This window comes from Hyla sarda, chromosome 6 (genome assembly GCF_029499605.1).
Source record: "Hyla sarda isolate aHylSar1 chromosome 6, aHylSar1.hap1, whole genome shotgun sequence".
Classification (NCBI taxonomy): Eukaryota; Metazoa; Chordata; class Amphibia; order Anura; family Hylidae; genus Hyla; species Hyla sarda.
In genome coordinates this window covers 250,053,569-250,072,523 of record NC_079194.1, presented here as the reverse complement: position 1 = coordinate 250,072,523, position 18,955 = coordinate 250,053,569, and the positions used below count along the sequence as shown (strand labels likewise).

General features: G+C 42.2%; 1 protein-coding gene across 1 annotated transcript in view; it reads left to right on the top strand.

The window, feature by feature from the left end:
• The first annotated feature begins 430 nt into the window (after window positions 1–430).
• The window catches only part of LOC130277504 (mucin-2-like), an 82,442-nt gene continuing 63,917 nt past the window's right edge, over window positions 431–18,955 (top strand). The window contains exons 1-8 of the mRNA XM_056528180.1: window positions 431–599; window positions 3,881–4,142; window positions 13,103–13,217; window positions 14,058–14,148; window positions 14,721–14,836; window positions 16,358–16,574; window positions 16,914–17,039; window positions 18,187–18,304. Of these exons, the coding sequence (XP_056384155.1) occupies window positions 431–599; window positions 3,881–4,142; window positions 13,103–13,217; window positions 14,058–14,148; window positions 14,721–14,836; window positions 16,358–16,574; window positions 16,914–17,039; window positions 18,187–18,304 (1,214 nt within the window). The remainder of the gene's footprint in view (window positions 600–3,880; window positions 4,143–13,102; window positions 13,218–14,057; window positions 14,149–14,720; window positions 14,837–16,357; window positions 16,575–16,913; window positions 17,040–18,186; window positions 18,305–18,955) is intronic.

Below are 18,955 nucleotides of genomic sequence, written 5' to 3'. Positions count from 1 at the left end.
GGCCAGATGGGTTAAACAAACTTTACACCTTGCTGGTGTCGATACTTCCAAATTTACTGCCCACTCTACTAGAAGTGCTGTTTCCACTAGACTTTTCCAATCTGGTGCTTCTTTATCGGACTTACTGAAAGCTGCCAATTGGTCTTCTGATTCAACCTTTAAAACCTTCTATTTTAGACCTGAATCACATGTTTCCATGTTATTGTTATAATTTATTTTATTTTCTTTCTCTATTGTACTAATTAGAGTTTATAATCTTTATTAATAGCTTTGAACTAGCATAATACGAAGCGTTTTGTTTTGCCTTAAAATTGAGAATTTTCCTATCCTGGGTGACGGAAAATTTGGATTTTAATAAAAACAAAACGCGAGTATTATCCCTCCCAGAACCCATCCCTGTAATTATGTTTTTCTTTCTTTCAGTTCAACAATGATCCCTTCATCTTCTCCTGTTATGACGATTTTCATCGATGGAGTTCCTTATTGCATTCCGATTCACATTGTTTTTTTCTTGTTCTACGACTACCTGTTACCAATTGTTCCTGTCTACTTCGCAAAGAAGAAGGAAGTTATCTATATGACAGTTATTGATATCTGCTGTACTGTCGCCTGATTGGTCGAGGCCATGATCATCATTCTAGGTTGCATCCTAGTATCCTGATGTTTATTTACACTTTATTTATATAAAAAATTTCTATGATACTTCCATTACTTATATGCTGCTGAGTTTAGTAAAGAAGTTTAAAAGCATAATACTCGCGTTTTGTTTTTATTAAAATCCAAATTTTCCGTCACCCAGGATAGGAAAATTCTCAATTTTTGTTCATGTTTAAACCAGCACAGGTACACCATCCGGAAAAAGCTGATAGATTTACCTGTATCCAGCCTCTTTGCTGATAAGGGGCACACTGAACAAGACTTGCGTTTTACGTTAATTGACCATGACCCTGTCCCCAAAAAAGGCGGAAACCGCACCGCTTTATTGAAGCATTGCGAGCTCTGCTGGATCTATGAACTACAGTCATTATGGCCAAATGGCCTTAACATTAATTTTAGAGTTTTCTATGATAAGTACTAAAATTGATATATATTGCAATTACCCTATATGGTCTACTGTGTTTGTATATTAATTTGGTAGTGTATCTTACAATTTTCTAATGCCTACTTTTCTTTTTTTGTCTTATAGATTGCAGCACGGAGTAAAGAACACCACCACCATACTTGTTTAATATATGTTTTATTATATATAAATAAATTGTTGTTTATGTCCTGGAATTTATACATAGTGGGGCCAATACAATATTTATTTTACTTCTGTTGGGAATTGTTCACATGTCTTTATTGATTTGGCCATTATGCGTTTTTTGCTGACATAGAATCATTGTCCCCTCTATTGCACATTAGTTGTTTTCTGCACTCCTGATCCGAGAATGGTGATTGCTGTTTGCCGCTCCTGCCCCAATGTTGGATGTCTGGATCCTGACATACTGCAGTTTTCCGTGGTGGTCAGGTGAAATTGCAGACACTATGATGCGATGGTACTGCTGTGGTTCTCCAGCTACTATTACCTTGCAGGTCAATTACCACACAGTCTTTCCCTGACTTCCATTGAAAACTCCATACTTCTTTCCCTTATCTAAGATGGCCGAACACAGCCGCACACTCACAGTGCGCCTGCGCATATACTTGACATCCAGCTGCGACGCCAGCAGCCTGTCCTCTCATGCAATTGGCCCCGCTTGTATCTCCCACTTCCAGGTTATACGCCAGCACACGTGGGATACCGGTACCTGTGTTTGGTGCCGAGCGAGATGATTTGTGTGGGGAGATGAAAAGTGTGGGAACTCACCAAGATTTTCACTTAAAGGGGTACTCCACCACTAGACATCTTATCCCTTATACAAAGGATAGGGGATAAGATGTCTGATCGTGAGGGTCCCATCGCTGGGAACCCCTGCGTTCTGCCTGCTGCTCCCGGCGTCTGTTTAGAGTGTTGCACTTTGGATGGAATACATTTTCACTTTAACACATTGTTTTTAAGTGCGGCAATTTGTATTTCTCTTTGTATTTGAAGAGCCCTGGACCAAGGCTGTTTAAATAGCGGGCACCTACATCCATGCACTTTGGTTGTGCTGCTTCCCTGGATTCCTGTAGTATTTATCTATCTATCTCATATCTATCTATCTATCTCCTATCTATCCATCTCATATCTATCGTATATCTATCTATCTTGTATCTATCTCATATCTATCTTATATCTATATATCTCATATCTAGCTATCTAATATCTATCTATCTATCTATACACATGTCTCATTGAGAGTAACAAGAAATCGTTTGGTTGCAGTGACTGCCTAAAAGCTTGTGCAAAGTCAGATTTTCATCAGTTAATTTTCAGTAAATCTTTATTACTTTTGTCAGGTTCAAGTTATTTTATGGAGCATTGTGGGTTTTTCTATCTTTAAGGGAAGGGTACTAACATTTTTGTCCACATCTGTATAGATAGTATCTCACATCAGTGTGCACACTGCTCACATTTTTGTAAATCTAAGCACAAGGTCTCTAACATCCACCAGCTTTATAATATTATCATGGAGAAGTGGAAGAAGACTTCAGTGGCAACCCCTGGTGAACTTCATGCCCAAGAGGTTTAAAGGGGTACTCATCCCCTATGCTTTGGAAAGGGGATAAGATGTCTAGGGGAAAAGATGTCCGATTGCGGGGGTCCCACTGCTGGGGACCCCTGTGATCTCCTTGCTGCACCCGGCGTTCGTTTAAAGCATTGGGTGCAGCGCCGGAGGCTCGTAACGTCAGGGCCATGCCCCACTCGTGACATCACGGCCACGCCCCTCAATGCAAGTCTATGGGAGGGGCGTGACGGACATTAAGCCCCCTCCCATAGACTTGCATTGAGGGGGCGCGGCCGTGACATCACGAGCCTCCGCCCTGTATCGCCAGTCATCTGCCACGGAGCGAAGTGCGCTCTGTGCACCGGATGTCTGGGGTGCTGCAGCAGAGATCGCGGGGGTCCCCAGCGGCGGGACCCCTGCGATCAGACATCTTATCCCTAATCCTTTAGATCGGGGATACGATGTCTAGGGGTGGAGTACCCCTTTAAGGCAGTGCTGGAAAATTACGATGAGCACACATAATATTGACACTTTGGGCCCATTTTGGACATTTCCACCTAGGGTTGCACTCACTTTTTTTGTCAAGGTTTAGAAATGGCTGTCGGTAGAGTTAATTTGAGGGGACACCAAAGTTTAACACCGAAAAATATAAAGAAATATTAACAAAAATGTGCGGAGTTGACTCACTTATGTGAGATAATGGGCCTGATTTACTAAGCTGAAACCGACCAGTTTTTGTCGCAGAGTGTCTGCAACATGTCTACGCCAGTGTGTGCCATGAAAATCTGACAACCCCAACATTGTACTGTGAAAAGCCAAAAAAGGGGCATGGTCTGTCACAAAGGGGGTGGTCGGCTCAAAAAAGGGGCGTGGTTTCACAACCCGACCTATTTACTGTTGAATTCACAGAAAATCCTGTGAATAAATGGCTGGAAATTTCCACCTAGAAAAAGTCAGAAAATTCTCCTGACTTGTAAATTTGTGAATCCCCATAGTAAATAGGGAGGAATCCTGCAATTTTGAAACAATATTTCACACTAGTAAAAACCTGACACTTAGTAAATGAGTCCCAATGTGTATGTATGTATATCATATATATATATATATATATATATATATATATATATATATACACACATACATATATATATATATATATATATATATATATATATATAGTGATTTGTCTCATTATTCCTCTATATTTATGTAAGTAAGCTTAAACTGTTTTAATATTAATCTATCAACAGGTCGGATTCGGAATCATGGTCACTACGTCTGCAGCACCTGGGGGAACTATCATTTTAAAACCTTTGATGGTGCCTTTTACCAGTTTCCTGGCAGCTGTAGCTACAACATGGCCTCACATTGCCAAGACTCCTATCAAGATTTCTCTGTCCATGTTCACCGTTTACTGGCCAATGGTCACCCATTTATAGACAAGATCACCATCTCCATCAAAGATGTTATTGTTCAGATGAAAAAGAACTTAGTAGTACTGAATGGGGCCATGTGAGTTGAAGCTTATAATGTACACGTCTTTTATGTCTTTAGTTTACCACTTATTTGATGTAAAATTTTTGACTCCGTAGTTTCTTAAATTGGAAAGTCTTGGAGCTTCTCTACATATTAGAAGCCTTGAATTTATCAATGTTAGATGACTAAGTAGTCAACAGCAAAAGACAGAGGGGCTCCACCATACATCTTCTAGTGTGCATTTCCAGTTAATTGTGTCTTTCAACCACTTCTTCACAAAAAAACGATTAAAGGGTACCTTTCATAAAAAAATAACTTTTGATATATTATACATTAAAGTATGCAGAATAACTTTCCAATTACATGTTATTTAAAATATGCTTCTTCTTCTTAAATATGAATCTTCTCCTCTCTGTTTACAACTGCATGTGCAGAGAGAAGAAAGATTGGAGCTCAGATAGTAAAATGAATGAGGGCATGCAGTAAGGTAGAGTCAAGAATGTGCCCTGCTGTGCCATGAGCCCAGTGCTGGCTCTTGCCTGCCAGGAGGGGATTGACAGGAAGGGAGCAGTGCTGAGCTTGTCTGTGTCCCCGGCTGCAGTCTGAGCTTTAGGACTCCAGCATGAGTCTGGAATCTCTAAAAAGGGCTTGCGGCCAGGACTGGTATGCCTCTGTGGTCATTTTTTCAAAGTTGAAAATTAAATAGAAAGAAGGATATTTTTTAATAACATGCAATTGGAAAGTTATTCTGCATACATTAATCTATAATATATATCAGTGTTTTTTTTAATGAAAGCTACCCTTTAACCACAAACTGACATTTTAAGCTAAATTGGATTCATGCACATGGTAATGCCAACTATTCATAGGGGCCTTTATAAGGGTACACAGAGACCACATGATTTTGTCTTACAGACCTCTAGGTATCTTGTGTGCCACCATATGCTTTGGAAGCCCTCCATAATATGGCATATATTGTGCATACTAGGATGTTTTTCTCAAGGTTTTTATGGGGGCTAAAGTGGGTTGCATTATGGATTTACACTGATCTATCATTACATTAAGAACAGCTGGCACTGGTGACTGTGGCACAATCAACTCTTATATAATATGTTGACCTTTCCTCTACACAGGATAAGGCAACATTTGCAAGTCATGGGTAAATGCGGTGCCTTTAGTGTCTTCGACCAAGGGAAAGTTGTTGTAGCCCGAAGGTGTAGTGCCAGTATTACTGAAACTATATAATACAATGACAAGCCACAAGTGGTTGATACAACAGGTGTGAGTCAGGTAACACTTTTAGTATATTATCTAAAATGTTCCACAGTGGACATACTGACCCAACGGTACTACATGGGAAGTAAGATAAATTTCTACCATGCGGTTTACCTGGCACCTACTGCCAAAAATCTCTATGGGAGAGCCGAAGATAGCCGAACAGCTCTCCTATAGAGATATATGGAGGGGGCATGGCAGCTCCCACTTTGGACAGGGGATACATTTTTACCCATGAGATATCTCCTTTAAGGAGGACCTCCCGGACCACAGTGTCATCTTTCAGCAGGGCAATGCTCTACATCATTGTTTTAAGATCACTAGGGATTGATTGGAGTAAAAAATGAATTTCTACACTACCTTGTCCCCCTAACTTACTGGACTGTAATTTTATGGAATATTTTGGGAATATGTTGGAACAAGCTGTTAAATCTACTCCTGTTCCAACCTAAGATTATGCTACAGGAGGCATGGATTAAGTTGAGTATGGTGGATATTTGTCACCTTTTGTAATTTGTTCGCTATCGTCCGTAGGCCTTGACAACTCAAAAAGGTGGACCATATTAACAGGTGTTCCTAATGCAGTAATTGTCAACCTGATGTATACTTTAGTAAACCAGTGACATTCAAGAATAGTATATAAAAGAAGACATTAGGGATCTGGGTGTCTGTGCTCTGGGATCCTCCATAATTTTTTATAAAACAGGGGCCCTGAATCTCCCCGTTGCATAGAGCATGGGATCGGCACGTGTTTCATGCATTCTCTATGAAAGCACCAAAGATAAATGAGTACAGCGCTTGGCTATATCTGGTGCTTCCTTAGAGAATGCATGAGGTTTACATCTTAGCAGGGACATTTGGGGCCCCGTTCTGGAGATAAGACACTTATCCCCTATCCTGTGGATAGGGCAATATTTGTTATATGCTGGAGTACCCCTTTTTAGCCAACAATTCAAGAAAAATAAGGTTCTAAAGCGGAATATATTTTCTGAGTAGTGTAAAGAAACAGTTTTATTGGTATTGGGCCATGATATAGATCTCTGCACACATTAATGGCTAATGGTATAAGATTCTAAACTGCATCTATAGGAAATTTTTTTTTACCTGAGAACATATACCCTCATTTTCTACTGTATAGTCATGAGAACTCAGTTATGATCTACATTCCTACAAGCGTTGAGATATTAGATTTCATCATGTCTTAATTTCTCCATAAAGGTGCTGGATATGGGGCAATATTACATGTTTTTTTGGCAAAGAATGATTTAATCGGTTTTGTAGTCTTAAAATAACTATTGTTGTTCCAGGCAACCTGAGATGTTGCTGGAACTGCCCTATGCTTAGCGTCTCCCCCTTATCATCTGGATTATTTTTTCCTCGCCCTAAATAGCAGCCCTGTATTGTTCTACTCACAGAAATGATGATGATGGTTAGGACTATGATGTTATTTTGGAATCGTGCAAAACATATTGTACTCGTGTATTCAAAGAAAAGTCATCCTTAGATTTTCATCTGAACATCTTATCTATAAAACTTAAGTGATGATTAGTATTTTCTCCGAATTGTACTGTACATTGAAGGTGAGAAATAACAGCAGAGATTGGTAATATGTCACCCCAAGTCTTTGCCTGTATTTATAGGATTATGAAGCTAGGACTAAGGGAATAGAATGCTAAAATGAACACTTTTTGAATGCTTTTGGTTTAATTTTTTTCTGGAATCGGATGTGGTCAAACAACTTAATGCCTTTTTTTTTTTTATGCCATTAAGTTACGCCATTCACCATGCAGGATTTTTGCACATGGCAATACAAAACACATTTTTATTTTAGTTTTTTTTGGAGTCTTTATTTTTTATTTGAAATATAGGAAAAGGGGGGTGATTTGAATTGTTATTATGGAAGAGGGGTGTTTTTACATTTTATCCATGCAATCAATGACTGCATTGTGGCAGAGCTTCTAGGACCGTTAACCCATCAATGGCAAGACCTCTACCTGTCCAGATGCATTTATTGGCATTGACAGCAACATCTAAATCAGTGTTTCCCAAACGCAGTCCTCAAGACCCCCCAACAGGTCATGTTTTCTGGATTTCCTTAGTCTTTCACAGGTGATAGAATTATGGTCAGTGAATCAGGCATCACCACAATTATATCACCTGTGAAAGACTAAGGAAATCCAGAAAACATGACCTGTTGGGGGTGCTTGAGGACCGCGTTTGGGAAACACTGATCTAAATCGATAAATAGCCAGCATCGGCGTGAGCTGCAGCATTTGGAGAGGGCTTGGCTTCTCAGGCCTCTCCATTCCACCTTAACAGTGCTGTGACATTATGGTGTCTTAAGGGATAAAATCTATCCAGGCTAATAGCGAAAGCTTGTGAGTCTTGCTTACTCAATTATATGGTCACTTCTTGTTTCACCAAACCTTGAAAAATATATAGTAAAAGAGAATGTAGGAAATGTTGTAATATAGGTTATCAGAGTAAAATACTTTTTGTCCTTTTAAGCTCCTCTTCTGTCCAAGTCATCATGTATGCTGAAAAAAAGGATCATCTTTAAATAGGAGATTGACTCCTCAGCTCACTTAGGCATGCGTTTATATACTACCAATAAAAGTATATAGAGAGGGGAGAAGGAGTGGTTGGAGAGAGCAAGATGCAGACAAACAGACTGCAGAAAGTTTACAGCAGTTTATAGCAAGTATTAGATCTTACCCCAGTGCTGGATTCACAGCTTACATTGGTCTATACTGCTCTATACTGTTCTTCATGCTGCTACTTCTTCAGAGGGTGAAGTAGGATCCCCCATTTTATTTGTGCAGTGTATAGGAGATCCTCTCACTATCTTAGGGGCAACTGAAAAAATGATTAGAGATGGAACCTGAAGAGGGCTGACAAAATAAAAATACAAATAATATAATGGTAACAAAGAGGGCTACTCCTCATGTACCCACACGTTACAGCCTATTTTGAAAAGGTACCATAAAAGACAGGTGTTACGCCGAGCGCTCCGGGTCCCCGCTCCTCCCCGGAGCGCTCGCTACACTCTCCTCACTGCAGCGCTCCGGTCAGGTCCACTGACCCGGGGCGCTGCGATACCGTCTCCAGCCGGGATGCGATTCGCGATGCGGGTAGCGCCCGCTCGCCATGCGCACCCCGGCTCCCGTACCTGACTCGCTCTCCGTCGGTCCTGTCCCGGCGCGCGCGGCCCCGCTCCCTAGGGCGCGCGCGCGCCGGGTCTTTGCGATTTAAAGGGCCACTGCGCCGCTGATTGGCGCAGTGGTTCCTATTAGTCTGATCACCTGTGCACTTCCCTATATCACCTCACTTCCCCTGCACTTCCTTGCCGGATCTTGTTGCCATCGTGCCAGTGAAAGCGTTTCCTTGTGTGTTCCTAGCCTGTGTTCCAGACCTCCTGCCGTTGCCCCTGACTACGATCCTTGCTGCCTGCCCCGACCTTCTGCTACGTCCGACCTTGCTTCTGTCTACTCCCTTGTACCGCGCCTATCTTCAGCAGCCAGAGAGGTTGAGCCGTTGCTAGTGGATACGACCTGGTCACTACCGCCGCAGCAAGACCATCCCGCTTTGCGGCGGGCTCTGGTGAAAACCAGTAGTGACTTAGAACCGATCCACTAGCACGGTCCACGCCAATCCCTCTCTGGCACAGAGGATCCACTACCTGCCAGCCGGCATCGTGACAGTAGATCCGGCCATGGATCCCGCTGAAGTTCCTCTGCCAGTTGTCGCTGACCTCACCACGGTGGTCGCCCAGCAGTCACAACAGATAGCGCAACAAGGCCAACAGCTGTCTCAACTGACCGTTATGCTACAGCAGTTACTACCACAGCTTCAGCAATCATCTCCTCCGCCAGCTCCTGCACCTCCTCCGCAGCGAGTGGCCGCTTCTGGTCTACGCCTATCCTTGCCGGATAAATTTGATGGACACTTTGAGTATCTGGTCATGCCCTTTGGCCTGTGCAACGCCCCTGCCGTCTTCCAAGACTTTGTTAATGAAATTTTTCGTGATCTCTTATACTCCTGTGTTGTTGTATATCTGGACGATATCCTGATTTTTTCTGCCAATCTAGAAGAACACCGCCAGCATGTCCGTATGGTTCTTCAGAGACTTCGTGACAATCAACTCTATGCCAAAATAGAGAAATGTCTGTTTGAATGCCAATCTCTTCCTTTCCTAGGATACTTGGTCTCTGGCCAGGGACTACAAATGGATCCAGACAAACTCTCTGCCGTCTTAGATTGGCCACGCCCCTCCGGACTCCGTGCTATCCAACGTTTTTTGGGGTTCGCCAATTATTACAGGCAATTTATTCCACATTTTTCTACCGTTGTGGCTCCTATCGTGGCTTTAACCAAAAAAAATGCCGATCCCAAGTCTTGGCCTCCTCAAGCGGAAGACGCCTTTAAACGGCTCAAGTCTGCCTTTTCTTCGGCTCCCGTGCTCTCCAGACCTGACCCATCTAAACCCTTCCTATTGGAGGTTGATGCCTCCTCAGTGGGAGCTGGAGCTGTCCTTCTACAAAAAAATTCTTCCGGGCATGCTGTTACTTGTGGTTTTTTTTCTAGGACCTTCTCTCCGGCGGAGAGGAACTACTCCATCGGGGATCGAGAGCTTCTAGCCATTAAATTAGCACTTGAGGAATGGAGGCATCTGCTGGAGGGATCAAGATTTCCAGTTATTATTTACACCGATCATAAGAACCTCTCCTACCTCCAGTCTGCCCAACGGCTGAATCCTCGCCAGGCCAGGTGGTCTCTGTTCTTTGCCCGATTTAATTTTGAAATTCACTTTCGGCCTGCCGATAAGAACATTAGGGCCGATGCTCTCTCTCGTTCCTCGGATGCTTCTGAAGTTGAACTCTCTCCGCAACACATCATTCCTCCTGACTGCCTGATTTCCACTTCTCCAGCCTCCATCAGGCAAACTCCTCCAGGAAAGACCTTTGTTTCTCCACGCCAACGCCTCGGAATCCTCAAATGGGGTCACTCCTCCCATCTCGCAGGTCATGCGGGCATCAAGAAATCTGTGCAACTCATCTCTCGCTTCTATTGGTGGCCGACTCTGGAGACGGATGTTGTGGACTTTGTACGAGCCTGCACTATCTGTGCCCGGGATAAGACTCCTCGCCAGAAGCCCGCTGGTTTTCTTCATCCTCTGCCTGTCCCCGAACAGCCTTGGTCTCTGATTGGTATGGATTTTATTACTGACTTACCCCCTTCCCGTGGCAACACTGTTATTTGGGTGGTCGTTGATCGATTCTCCAAAATGGCACATTTCATTCCTCTTCCTGGTCTTCCTTCAGCACCTCAGTTGGCTAAACAATTTTTTGTACACATTTTTCGTCTTCACAGGTTGCCTACGCAGATCGTCTCGGATAGAGGCGTCCAATTCGTGTCTAAATTCTGGAGAGCTCTCTGTAAACAACTCAAGATTAAATTAAATTTTTCTTCTGCATATCATCCTCAATCCAATGGACAAGTAGAAAGAGTTAACCAGGTCTTGGGTGATTATTTACGACATTTTGTTTCCTCCCGCCAGGATGACTGGGCAGATCTTCTACCATGGGCCGAATTCTCGTATAACTTCAGAGTCTCTGAATCCTCCTCCAAATCCCCATTTTTCGTGGTGTACGGCCGTCACCCTCTTCCCCCCCTCCCTACCCCCTTGCCCTCTGGTCTGCCCGCTGTGGATGAAATTTCTCGTGACCTTTCCATCATATGGAGAGAGACTCAAAATTCTCTCTTACAGGCTTCATCACGCATGAAGAAGTTCGCGGATAAGAAAAGAAGAGCTCCTCCCATTTTTTCCCCTGGAGACAAGGTATGGCTCTCCGCTAAATATGTCCGCTTCCGTGTCCCTAGCTACAAGTTGGGACCACGCTATCTTGGTCCTTTCAAAATTTTGTGCCAGATTAATCCTGTCTCTTACAAACTTCTTCTTCCTCCTTCTCTTCGTATTCCTAATGCCTTTCACGTTTCTCTTCTTAAACCACTTATCATCAACCGTTTCTCTCCCAAATCTGTTCCTCCCACTCCTGTTTCCGGCTCCTCGGACATCTTCTCCGTCAAAGAGATCCTGGCATCCAAAAAGGTCAGAGGGAAAACCTTTTTTTTAGTGGATTGGGAGGGTTGTGGTCCAGAAGAGAGATCCTGGGAACCTGAGGACAATATCCTAGACAAAAGTCTGCTCCTCAGGTTCTCAGGCTCTAAGAAGAGGGGGAGACCCAAGGGGGGGGGTACTGTTACGCCGAGCGCTCCGGGTCCCCGCTCCTCCCCGGAGCGCTCGCTACACTCTCCTCACTGCAGCGCTCCGGTCAGGTCCACTGACCCGGGGCGCTGCGATACCGTCTCCAGCCGGGATGCGATTCGCGATGCGGGTAGCGCCCGCTCGCGATGCGCACCCCGGCTCCCGTACCTGACTCGCTCTCCGTCGGTCCTGTCCCGGCGCGCGCGGCCCCGCTCCCTAGGGCGCGCGCGCGCCGGGTCTTTGCGATTTAAAGGGCCACTGCGCCGCTGATTGGCGCAGTGGTTCCTATTAGTCTGATCACCTGTGCACTTCCCTATATCACCTCACTTCCCCTGCACTTCCTTGCCGGATCTTGTTGCCATCGTGCCAGTGAAAGCGTTTCCTTGTGTGTTCCTAGCCTGTGTTCCAGACCTCCTGCCGTTGCCCCTGACTACGATCCTTGCTGCCTGCCCCGACCTTCTGCTACGTCCGACCTTGCTTCTGTCTACTCCCTTGTACCGCGCCTATCTTCAGCAGCCAGAGAGGTTGAGCCGTTGCTAGTGGATACGACCTGGTCACTACCGCCGCAGCAAGACCATCCCGCTTTGCGGCGGGCTCTGGTGAAAACCAGTAGTGACTTAGAACCGATCCACTAGCACGGTCCACGCCAATCCCTCTCTGGCACAGAGGATCCACTACCTGCCAGCCGGCATCGTGACAACAGGTATGCTTTAAACAAGAACTATTATGTGTAGAAGGCCACACAGGCTTTCTATATTACCCCTGGCAACATATACACAGCTTTGTATATAAAAATAATTATTGAATAATAATTATAAAACTTAACATTTTTGAGCTCATACACTTCCCTACATTGCCCTCAGATACCAAAGACCAGACTGATGCACTTTAAGTTAACATTACATTGGATGTCTCACAAATACTATATATCTATATATCTTTTTAACTGTTTCCAACATGCTGATATTAGATACATTTCTCTAATATCGCTTTTATATATGAATGCTCTGTGATACTAGACCCATCTGACTTCATCCCATAAAATATACTACCACAGAGAAAAAGTAGCTACACTTTATCCATTTTTAGACATTGATGTATGATGTTACAAGGCAGATTGCCACATAGCAGCGCACATCTTCATTTCTCCAGTGTCAGCCATAACTCTCTAAAACAATATTGACCATAACCTTTATGCACGCAATACACTGAACTGTCTTGTTGGAGGCAGAAATGTTGCTTAAAGTCTTCCTAACTTATACCAGTTACCTTCTTTTGAGCGATTTTTTTCTAAGAGGGTCACATGATTAAAATAATTTATAAGTTAATAATATATACATTAGCTGGAGATTGAGTCACATTTTAGTTGTCTATTACACAGAGATCTGAATATTTACAGGAAAGCTTATACATAAGACATCCAGAATTCACAGGTCAATCAATGGTTGTTTTTCAGCATCAAGACACCTTATTACAGCTTTGGAATTCTTATTCATGAGAACGATGCCTATTTTAAGATGTACGCAAAGGCAGGCCTGACCCTCATGTGGAATAGAGAAGATGCTGTCATGGTGAGCTATTATTATTAGGTACTAGCTGGTTGGCTTCAATGCCCGGCGACTGTATAATAATATATATAAGAACGAAGAATCTATGAGAAAATGTGCACATTTCCTGATACAGACAGAAGTTTTGGACTTCAATGTAGCAACAAATGTACCTTTAGGCTCCAGGGTTGCCATGCTTAAAGGGGTACTCGGGTGGAATTATCATTTTTTTTATTTATTAATCAACTGGTGCCAGAAAGTTAAACAGATTTGTAGATTACTTCTATTAAAAAATCTTAACCCTTCCAGTACTTATCAGCTGTTATATAATACACAGGATGTTCATTTCTGTTTGAATTTCCTTTCTGTCTGGCCACAGTGCTCTGCTGACACCTCTGTCCATGTCAGGAACTGTCCAGAGCAGCATAGGTTTGCTATGGGGAATTGTTCTTGCTCTGGACAGTTCCTGACATGGACAGAGGTGTCAGCAGAGAGCACCGAAGACAGACAGAAAATAAATTCAAAAAGAAAAGAACTTCTGTAGTTTACAGCAGCTGATAAGTACTGGAAGGATTAAGATTTTTTTAATAGAAGTAATTTACAAATCTGTTTAACTTTCTGGCACCAGTTAATAAAAAATAAATGTTTTCCACCGGAGTACCCCTTTAATCTGGGTTTCAAGCAACATGGATGCGAAAGAACTACTACTTTTGCCCCCTATGTCTATGAAAACAGCTAGAAAAGATTCACAATGAATTTGCTTTCCAACTGTTCACCAATTCTTTTAAGACATTCACGTATAAAGTTGTTTTACAGAAGCAAATAGTTGGAATATTAATAGTAACCCTGTGTCTTTTTCATCAGTTGGAGTTGGACCCAAGGTTCAACAATCATACATGTGGCCTCTGTGGGGATTATAATGGGGACCCTAAAAATAGTGAATTCCTGTTCGAGGGTAAGTAGTGTGGAACAAAATTCTAATCTGCAATTGCAATTTTTGTTACTGCACATGTTCTGGAATGTAACAATGGTGAAACATATTGGCCCTGATTTACTAAGAGTGTTGTGTAGGTTTCTTTGTGGGTTATAATTCCCTACAATTTTTTCCCCACGGTATTTACTAAGGTTTCCCTACATTTTGCACTTTTCCCTACTTTTTTACACATGCTCTGATCTGTCTGGTTTTCCTCAGCTGAAATCCACCACATTTTCTGTGAAAACCTTAGTAAATATGTAGAATTTTTGTGAAAATGTTGGGGACACGCTCCTTTTGGTGGCTACGCCCCCTTTCAAAGATGGCTACGCCATTTTCTCCTTTTTTTAAAAAAAAATGTTGTCGCAAATTATTGTTAGTAAGCATTGGGTTACATGGACTGGATCTCCTATATGGTCTTTATTAGCGTTGGTGGTTTCTTATGTGCAAGAAAAATTGAAATTCTATATTATGCCTTTCCTTGAGTTTATGTATAATAACAGTAATATCTACCTACTTATCTATCTTTTCTAATGTTAATATTTCACCTACAGATAGAACTTTCAGCCCTATTACATTTGGAAATCAGCAGAATGTAAATGATCCAAATGAAGTGTGTTTAGACACAGAGGAAACTGAAGTCATCAACCCAGAAAACTGTTCTAAATATGTGAGTATGTGAACAAAAATGAATGTACTTAAGGTGCCTATAGCCTATATAGTCTAAGCTAAACCTGCTGCTGCCAGCTATCTAATAAGTATGGTGGCCTTACAACTTATGGGGGGGGGGGGGGGGGTGCTGTATCCTTTAGTGGTTGGGGAGAGATGATATAAGAGCTGGTCAAATTAATCTTGGTGGATTTAAGTGGATTTAAACCCTTTGACCAAGACTGATCTAGCATAGTTACCCCCCACCCCCATTTTTTTTTCTAAATAAAATCAGTGATTTGATGGCATAGGCAGCAGATAGGCCATCAATGTTTTTTTTTCTTTTTCTAAAAAGCCTGTCTAAGGGGAGGCTGTTAGTAGATTTATGTTGCCTCCTCAGCTTCTTCACTTCCAGCATGCCATTTCCCATTAAATTATGCTACTACCTTCTACCTATGAGAACAATATTAGACTCCTGACTGGATAGAAATTTAAGGTGTATCAGCATCATCGAAGAAAACCTAGGAACTCTGAAATTATGCGGATCCACCTTCTATACAGATAGGAACTGTCTCTCTCATCTGTCATTGATGGATAATAAATATTACAATAATTATAATACTAGCTGAGTACCTGGCATTGCCAGGTTTTTCCTTCCTCATCCTTCTACGGGAGGAAAATCAACAAAGGAGGAAGCTTTTGACTTCATATACCATCCCCATATATTGTTGTCATATCCCAACTCCATATCCCATCCTCCTAGCTCGACTTCCTATCCCGACCTTCTATCCCGTCCTCCTATCCCGACCTCCTATCCCGTCCTCCTATCTCGACCTCCTATCCCATCCTCCTATCCCGACCATCTATTAAGTCCTCCTATCCCGTCCTCCTATCGCGTCCTCCTATCCCGTCCTATCTCAACCTCCTATCCCGTCCTCATATCCCGTCCTCCTATCCCGACCTCCTATCTCCACCTCCTATCCTGTCCTCATATCCTGACCTCCTAACTCGACCTCCCATCCCGTCCTCATATTCCGACCCGTAATATGTGTACCAGGTATTGAAATATCTCCAGCCGTACAGAAGTTATGTGAGAACATACATTTCCCATTGATTTGCATGGGACTTTAAACAAAAGCCCTTACCCTCACAAATGGGAGTAGTTAAGGGTTAAATTAACTATCCTATATTTTAAGTGGACATATAAGTAACATGTGACCAAGTATTATCGAAATATCGCCAGCCGTTTGGAAGTTATGCAGTAACATATATTTCCCATAGGCTTGTATGGGACTTTTAAACAAAAACACTGACCCTGGCATTAATGGATTAATGCAGTCCCCTCCCTCTTTGGTTTTCTATTTGTCATTTATAAAATTCTTTTAAGAACAAGAATGCTTTTTCAATACAAAATGTGTTGCTTTATAAATTTATTAATTTCCATATTTGAGACTAGTTGACTGCATCATATGCACATCTTTCTTACGTTACAGATTTTTGTTTTCTTTTTAAATTGTTAGTGTTTTTATTGTCTTCTCTTCAGCGCTCTGCTTGTGAAGAACATCTAGGCCATGCTGCATTCTCTGACTGTATGACATTTCTGAAACTGGAACCTTACATCAAGGCTTGTATGATAGACATGTGTTCCTGTGATCACTCTCAAGACTCCTTCTGCCTGTGTAGTACCATAACAGAGTATTCCAGACAATGCTCTCATGCTGGAGGACGCCCAGGAAACTGGAGAAGCTCTAAATTTTGTCGTAAGTATTCAAATTAGATAAAATTGAGATAAACTGACAACACTTGGTACATCTAAATGATCATGAAAACAGATGAAGAGAAATGCAGGTAACAGCTAGGATGGTACTCGTGCTCCAGTGCATTCCACCGGAAAACAATTCCCGGGTTGTCCAACGCTAGCCTTAGTACGCTCCGTGCACAACCCCAAATAACGTTGTGTCTCCTCCATTCAAACTCCAGTCATACAAACCTTCCACAATTGTTATGTCTGCAGTCTGGTCTGCTTTTATTTATTCTAGACTAGAATGTAGTAGTTGAAGTTGAATTTGAATAATTTAATAACCTTGTGTATTTTCCAGCTAAACAATGTCCAGCTAATATGGTTTATCAAGAAAGTGCCTCCCCTTGCAAGAACTCCTGTTCCCACCAAGAGATACACAGCCTGTGTGAGGAGCATTACATGGATGGCTGCTTCTGTCCTGATGGTGGGTCATAGTGTGTCGCCATAACAATTTACAAAAGTAGTGTATCTAAGTTACCCCATTTAACTTGAACCCTACTATATATTAGTAACATTATGTTAGGGCTTCTCAGACTACACAAGCCGACTACACTATTACACCCATTGTGCTCTTGTAAAAGGACATATCCATTAAATGGATACCATATCAACCTTCCAGCGACATATAACAACATATGATGCACATCACAGGCATCCATTGAATAGATATGTCATGAGCTTATCACAGCTTCTTGTGATTCTGTATGGACGCTGAACAGTGTAAGGCTATCATTGCAACTACATACTTACCAAGTATCTGTAAGGCTAGGGCAACACTGCAATTTTGCCGCAACAGGTTGACCGATTTCACAGAAATGAACCCTGCGAGATAAGTATAGCATTTTTTTTTAGCTGTGATACAGCACAATTCTGCGAGCTTTGACCATGCAATGTCTGTCATGGTCGATGGCGATGAGTAGACCTAGCCTTAAATGTATCCTACCGTATATTAGTCTAAACGTTATGGATGTCACGGTTATGCATCTATCAAGACTTCTAATTGGAACAATTGTTTTTGTGAATAAATTAAAAGGAGGCAAAAATGTAATATGAATACCCCCCATGTGGTTTTACAACCAAGTTCAGATCACATTTACTACAATCACTCAGAACGCTACGCTTTAGAAATAGATCTTTTGTGTAATAACATGGATCATTTTTTCACTATATTAGATAATACTGCTTTATGGCTCTCAGCATGGCCTAGAGCTCCTTAACTCCTTCCTTTACCCCCAGTCATCTGCCTTCTTTGTGCTTCTAAGACGAGAGCTCAGTGCAGGACCTGCCAGCTCAGCCAATTACTGGTGGATACAGGACACCGCTGCAGCCACTGATTGGATCAAAGGGCAGGTCCTTCATCAAGCTCTTGGTTTAGAAGCAGGAAGGTGGCAGGAACTGTGGGGACCTGTGGTAGGTAAGTATTGCTTTCTTTCTATTTTTTTGCTCTGTCCCAGGAACAAATGATTTTTTTTTGTGTAAATGCTGGAATATCCCTTTATGAAGCAGGACATGATAACAGATTAGAATTCCTTTAATATGATTGTAAGTTACTTTAATGTAAATCACCTTAGGTACGGTGCTAGATGACTACACTGACAGGGGCTGCATACCAGTTACCAAGTGCCATTGCAAACACCAAGGAAAACTCTATGCTCCTGGAGAATCAATTAAAAAGGATTGTGATAAATGGTAAGATATGAAAACATTGCATGTACATTTACATGTCCTTTATAACTGACATTGTCATTATATTATTAAATTAACAGTATACATAATAAATCAAGTAGAACATGAGTTCTAATATGGCTTCAAGAGAATCTGACAACCAGTTCACCCACACTAAAGCCAATATACTGGGTTATAATGCAGGTAAACAGCTTAACAAAGAGGTCACTAATATGCATTGCTATCCAGTGCACACTGGAGGCGGGGAGCTGGCTCACTCAGCTCCCCTGTCTCCTCCATACTCTCTCTTAGCCCCACCCACTTCATGGATATGCTAATGAATGTCACGGGTAAGCGCTCTGCTCTCTGTACACACCTGCGACCTTCATTAGCAAAATAATGAGGCGGACGGGCAGATGTAAAGCTGTTCACAAGCAAGTTGCAGTTTTGCAACAGCTGGAGGCACACTGTTTGGAGAACACTGGCAGCAAGCATAGATCTTGGTGAATTATAAACACACATTGTATTACAAAATTGTATAAATCTGTATAACTTCAATACTATACAATGACTAATTTTAATTTACATAAAACTGAAACCCCTCTATAATGGTCATTGGTCTTTGACTGACATGTTGGAGAATCACTTGCAATTGTGTATGTTTAATATATCTTA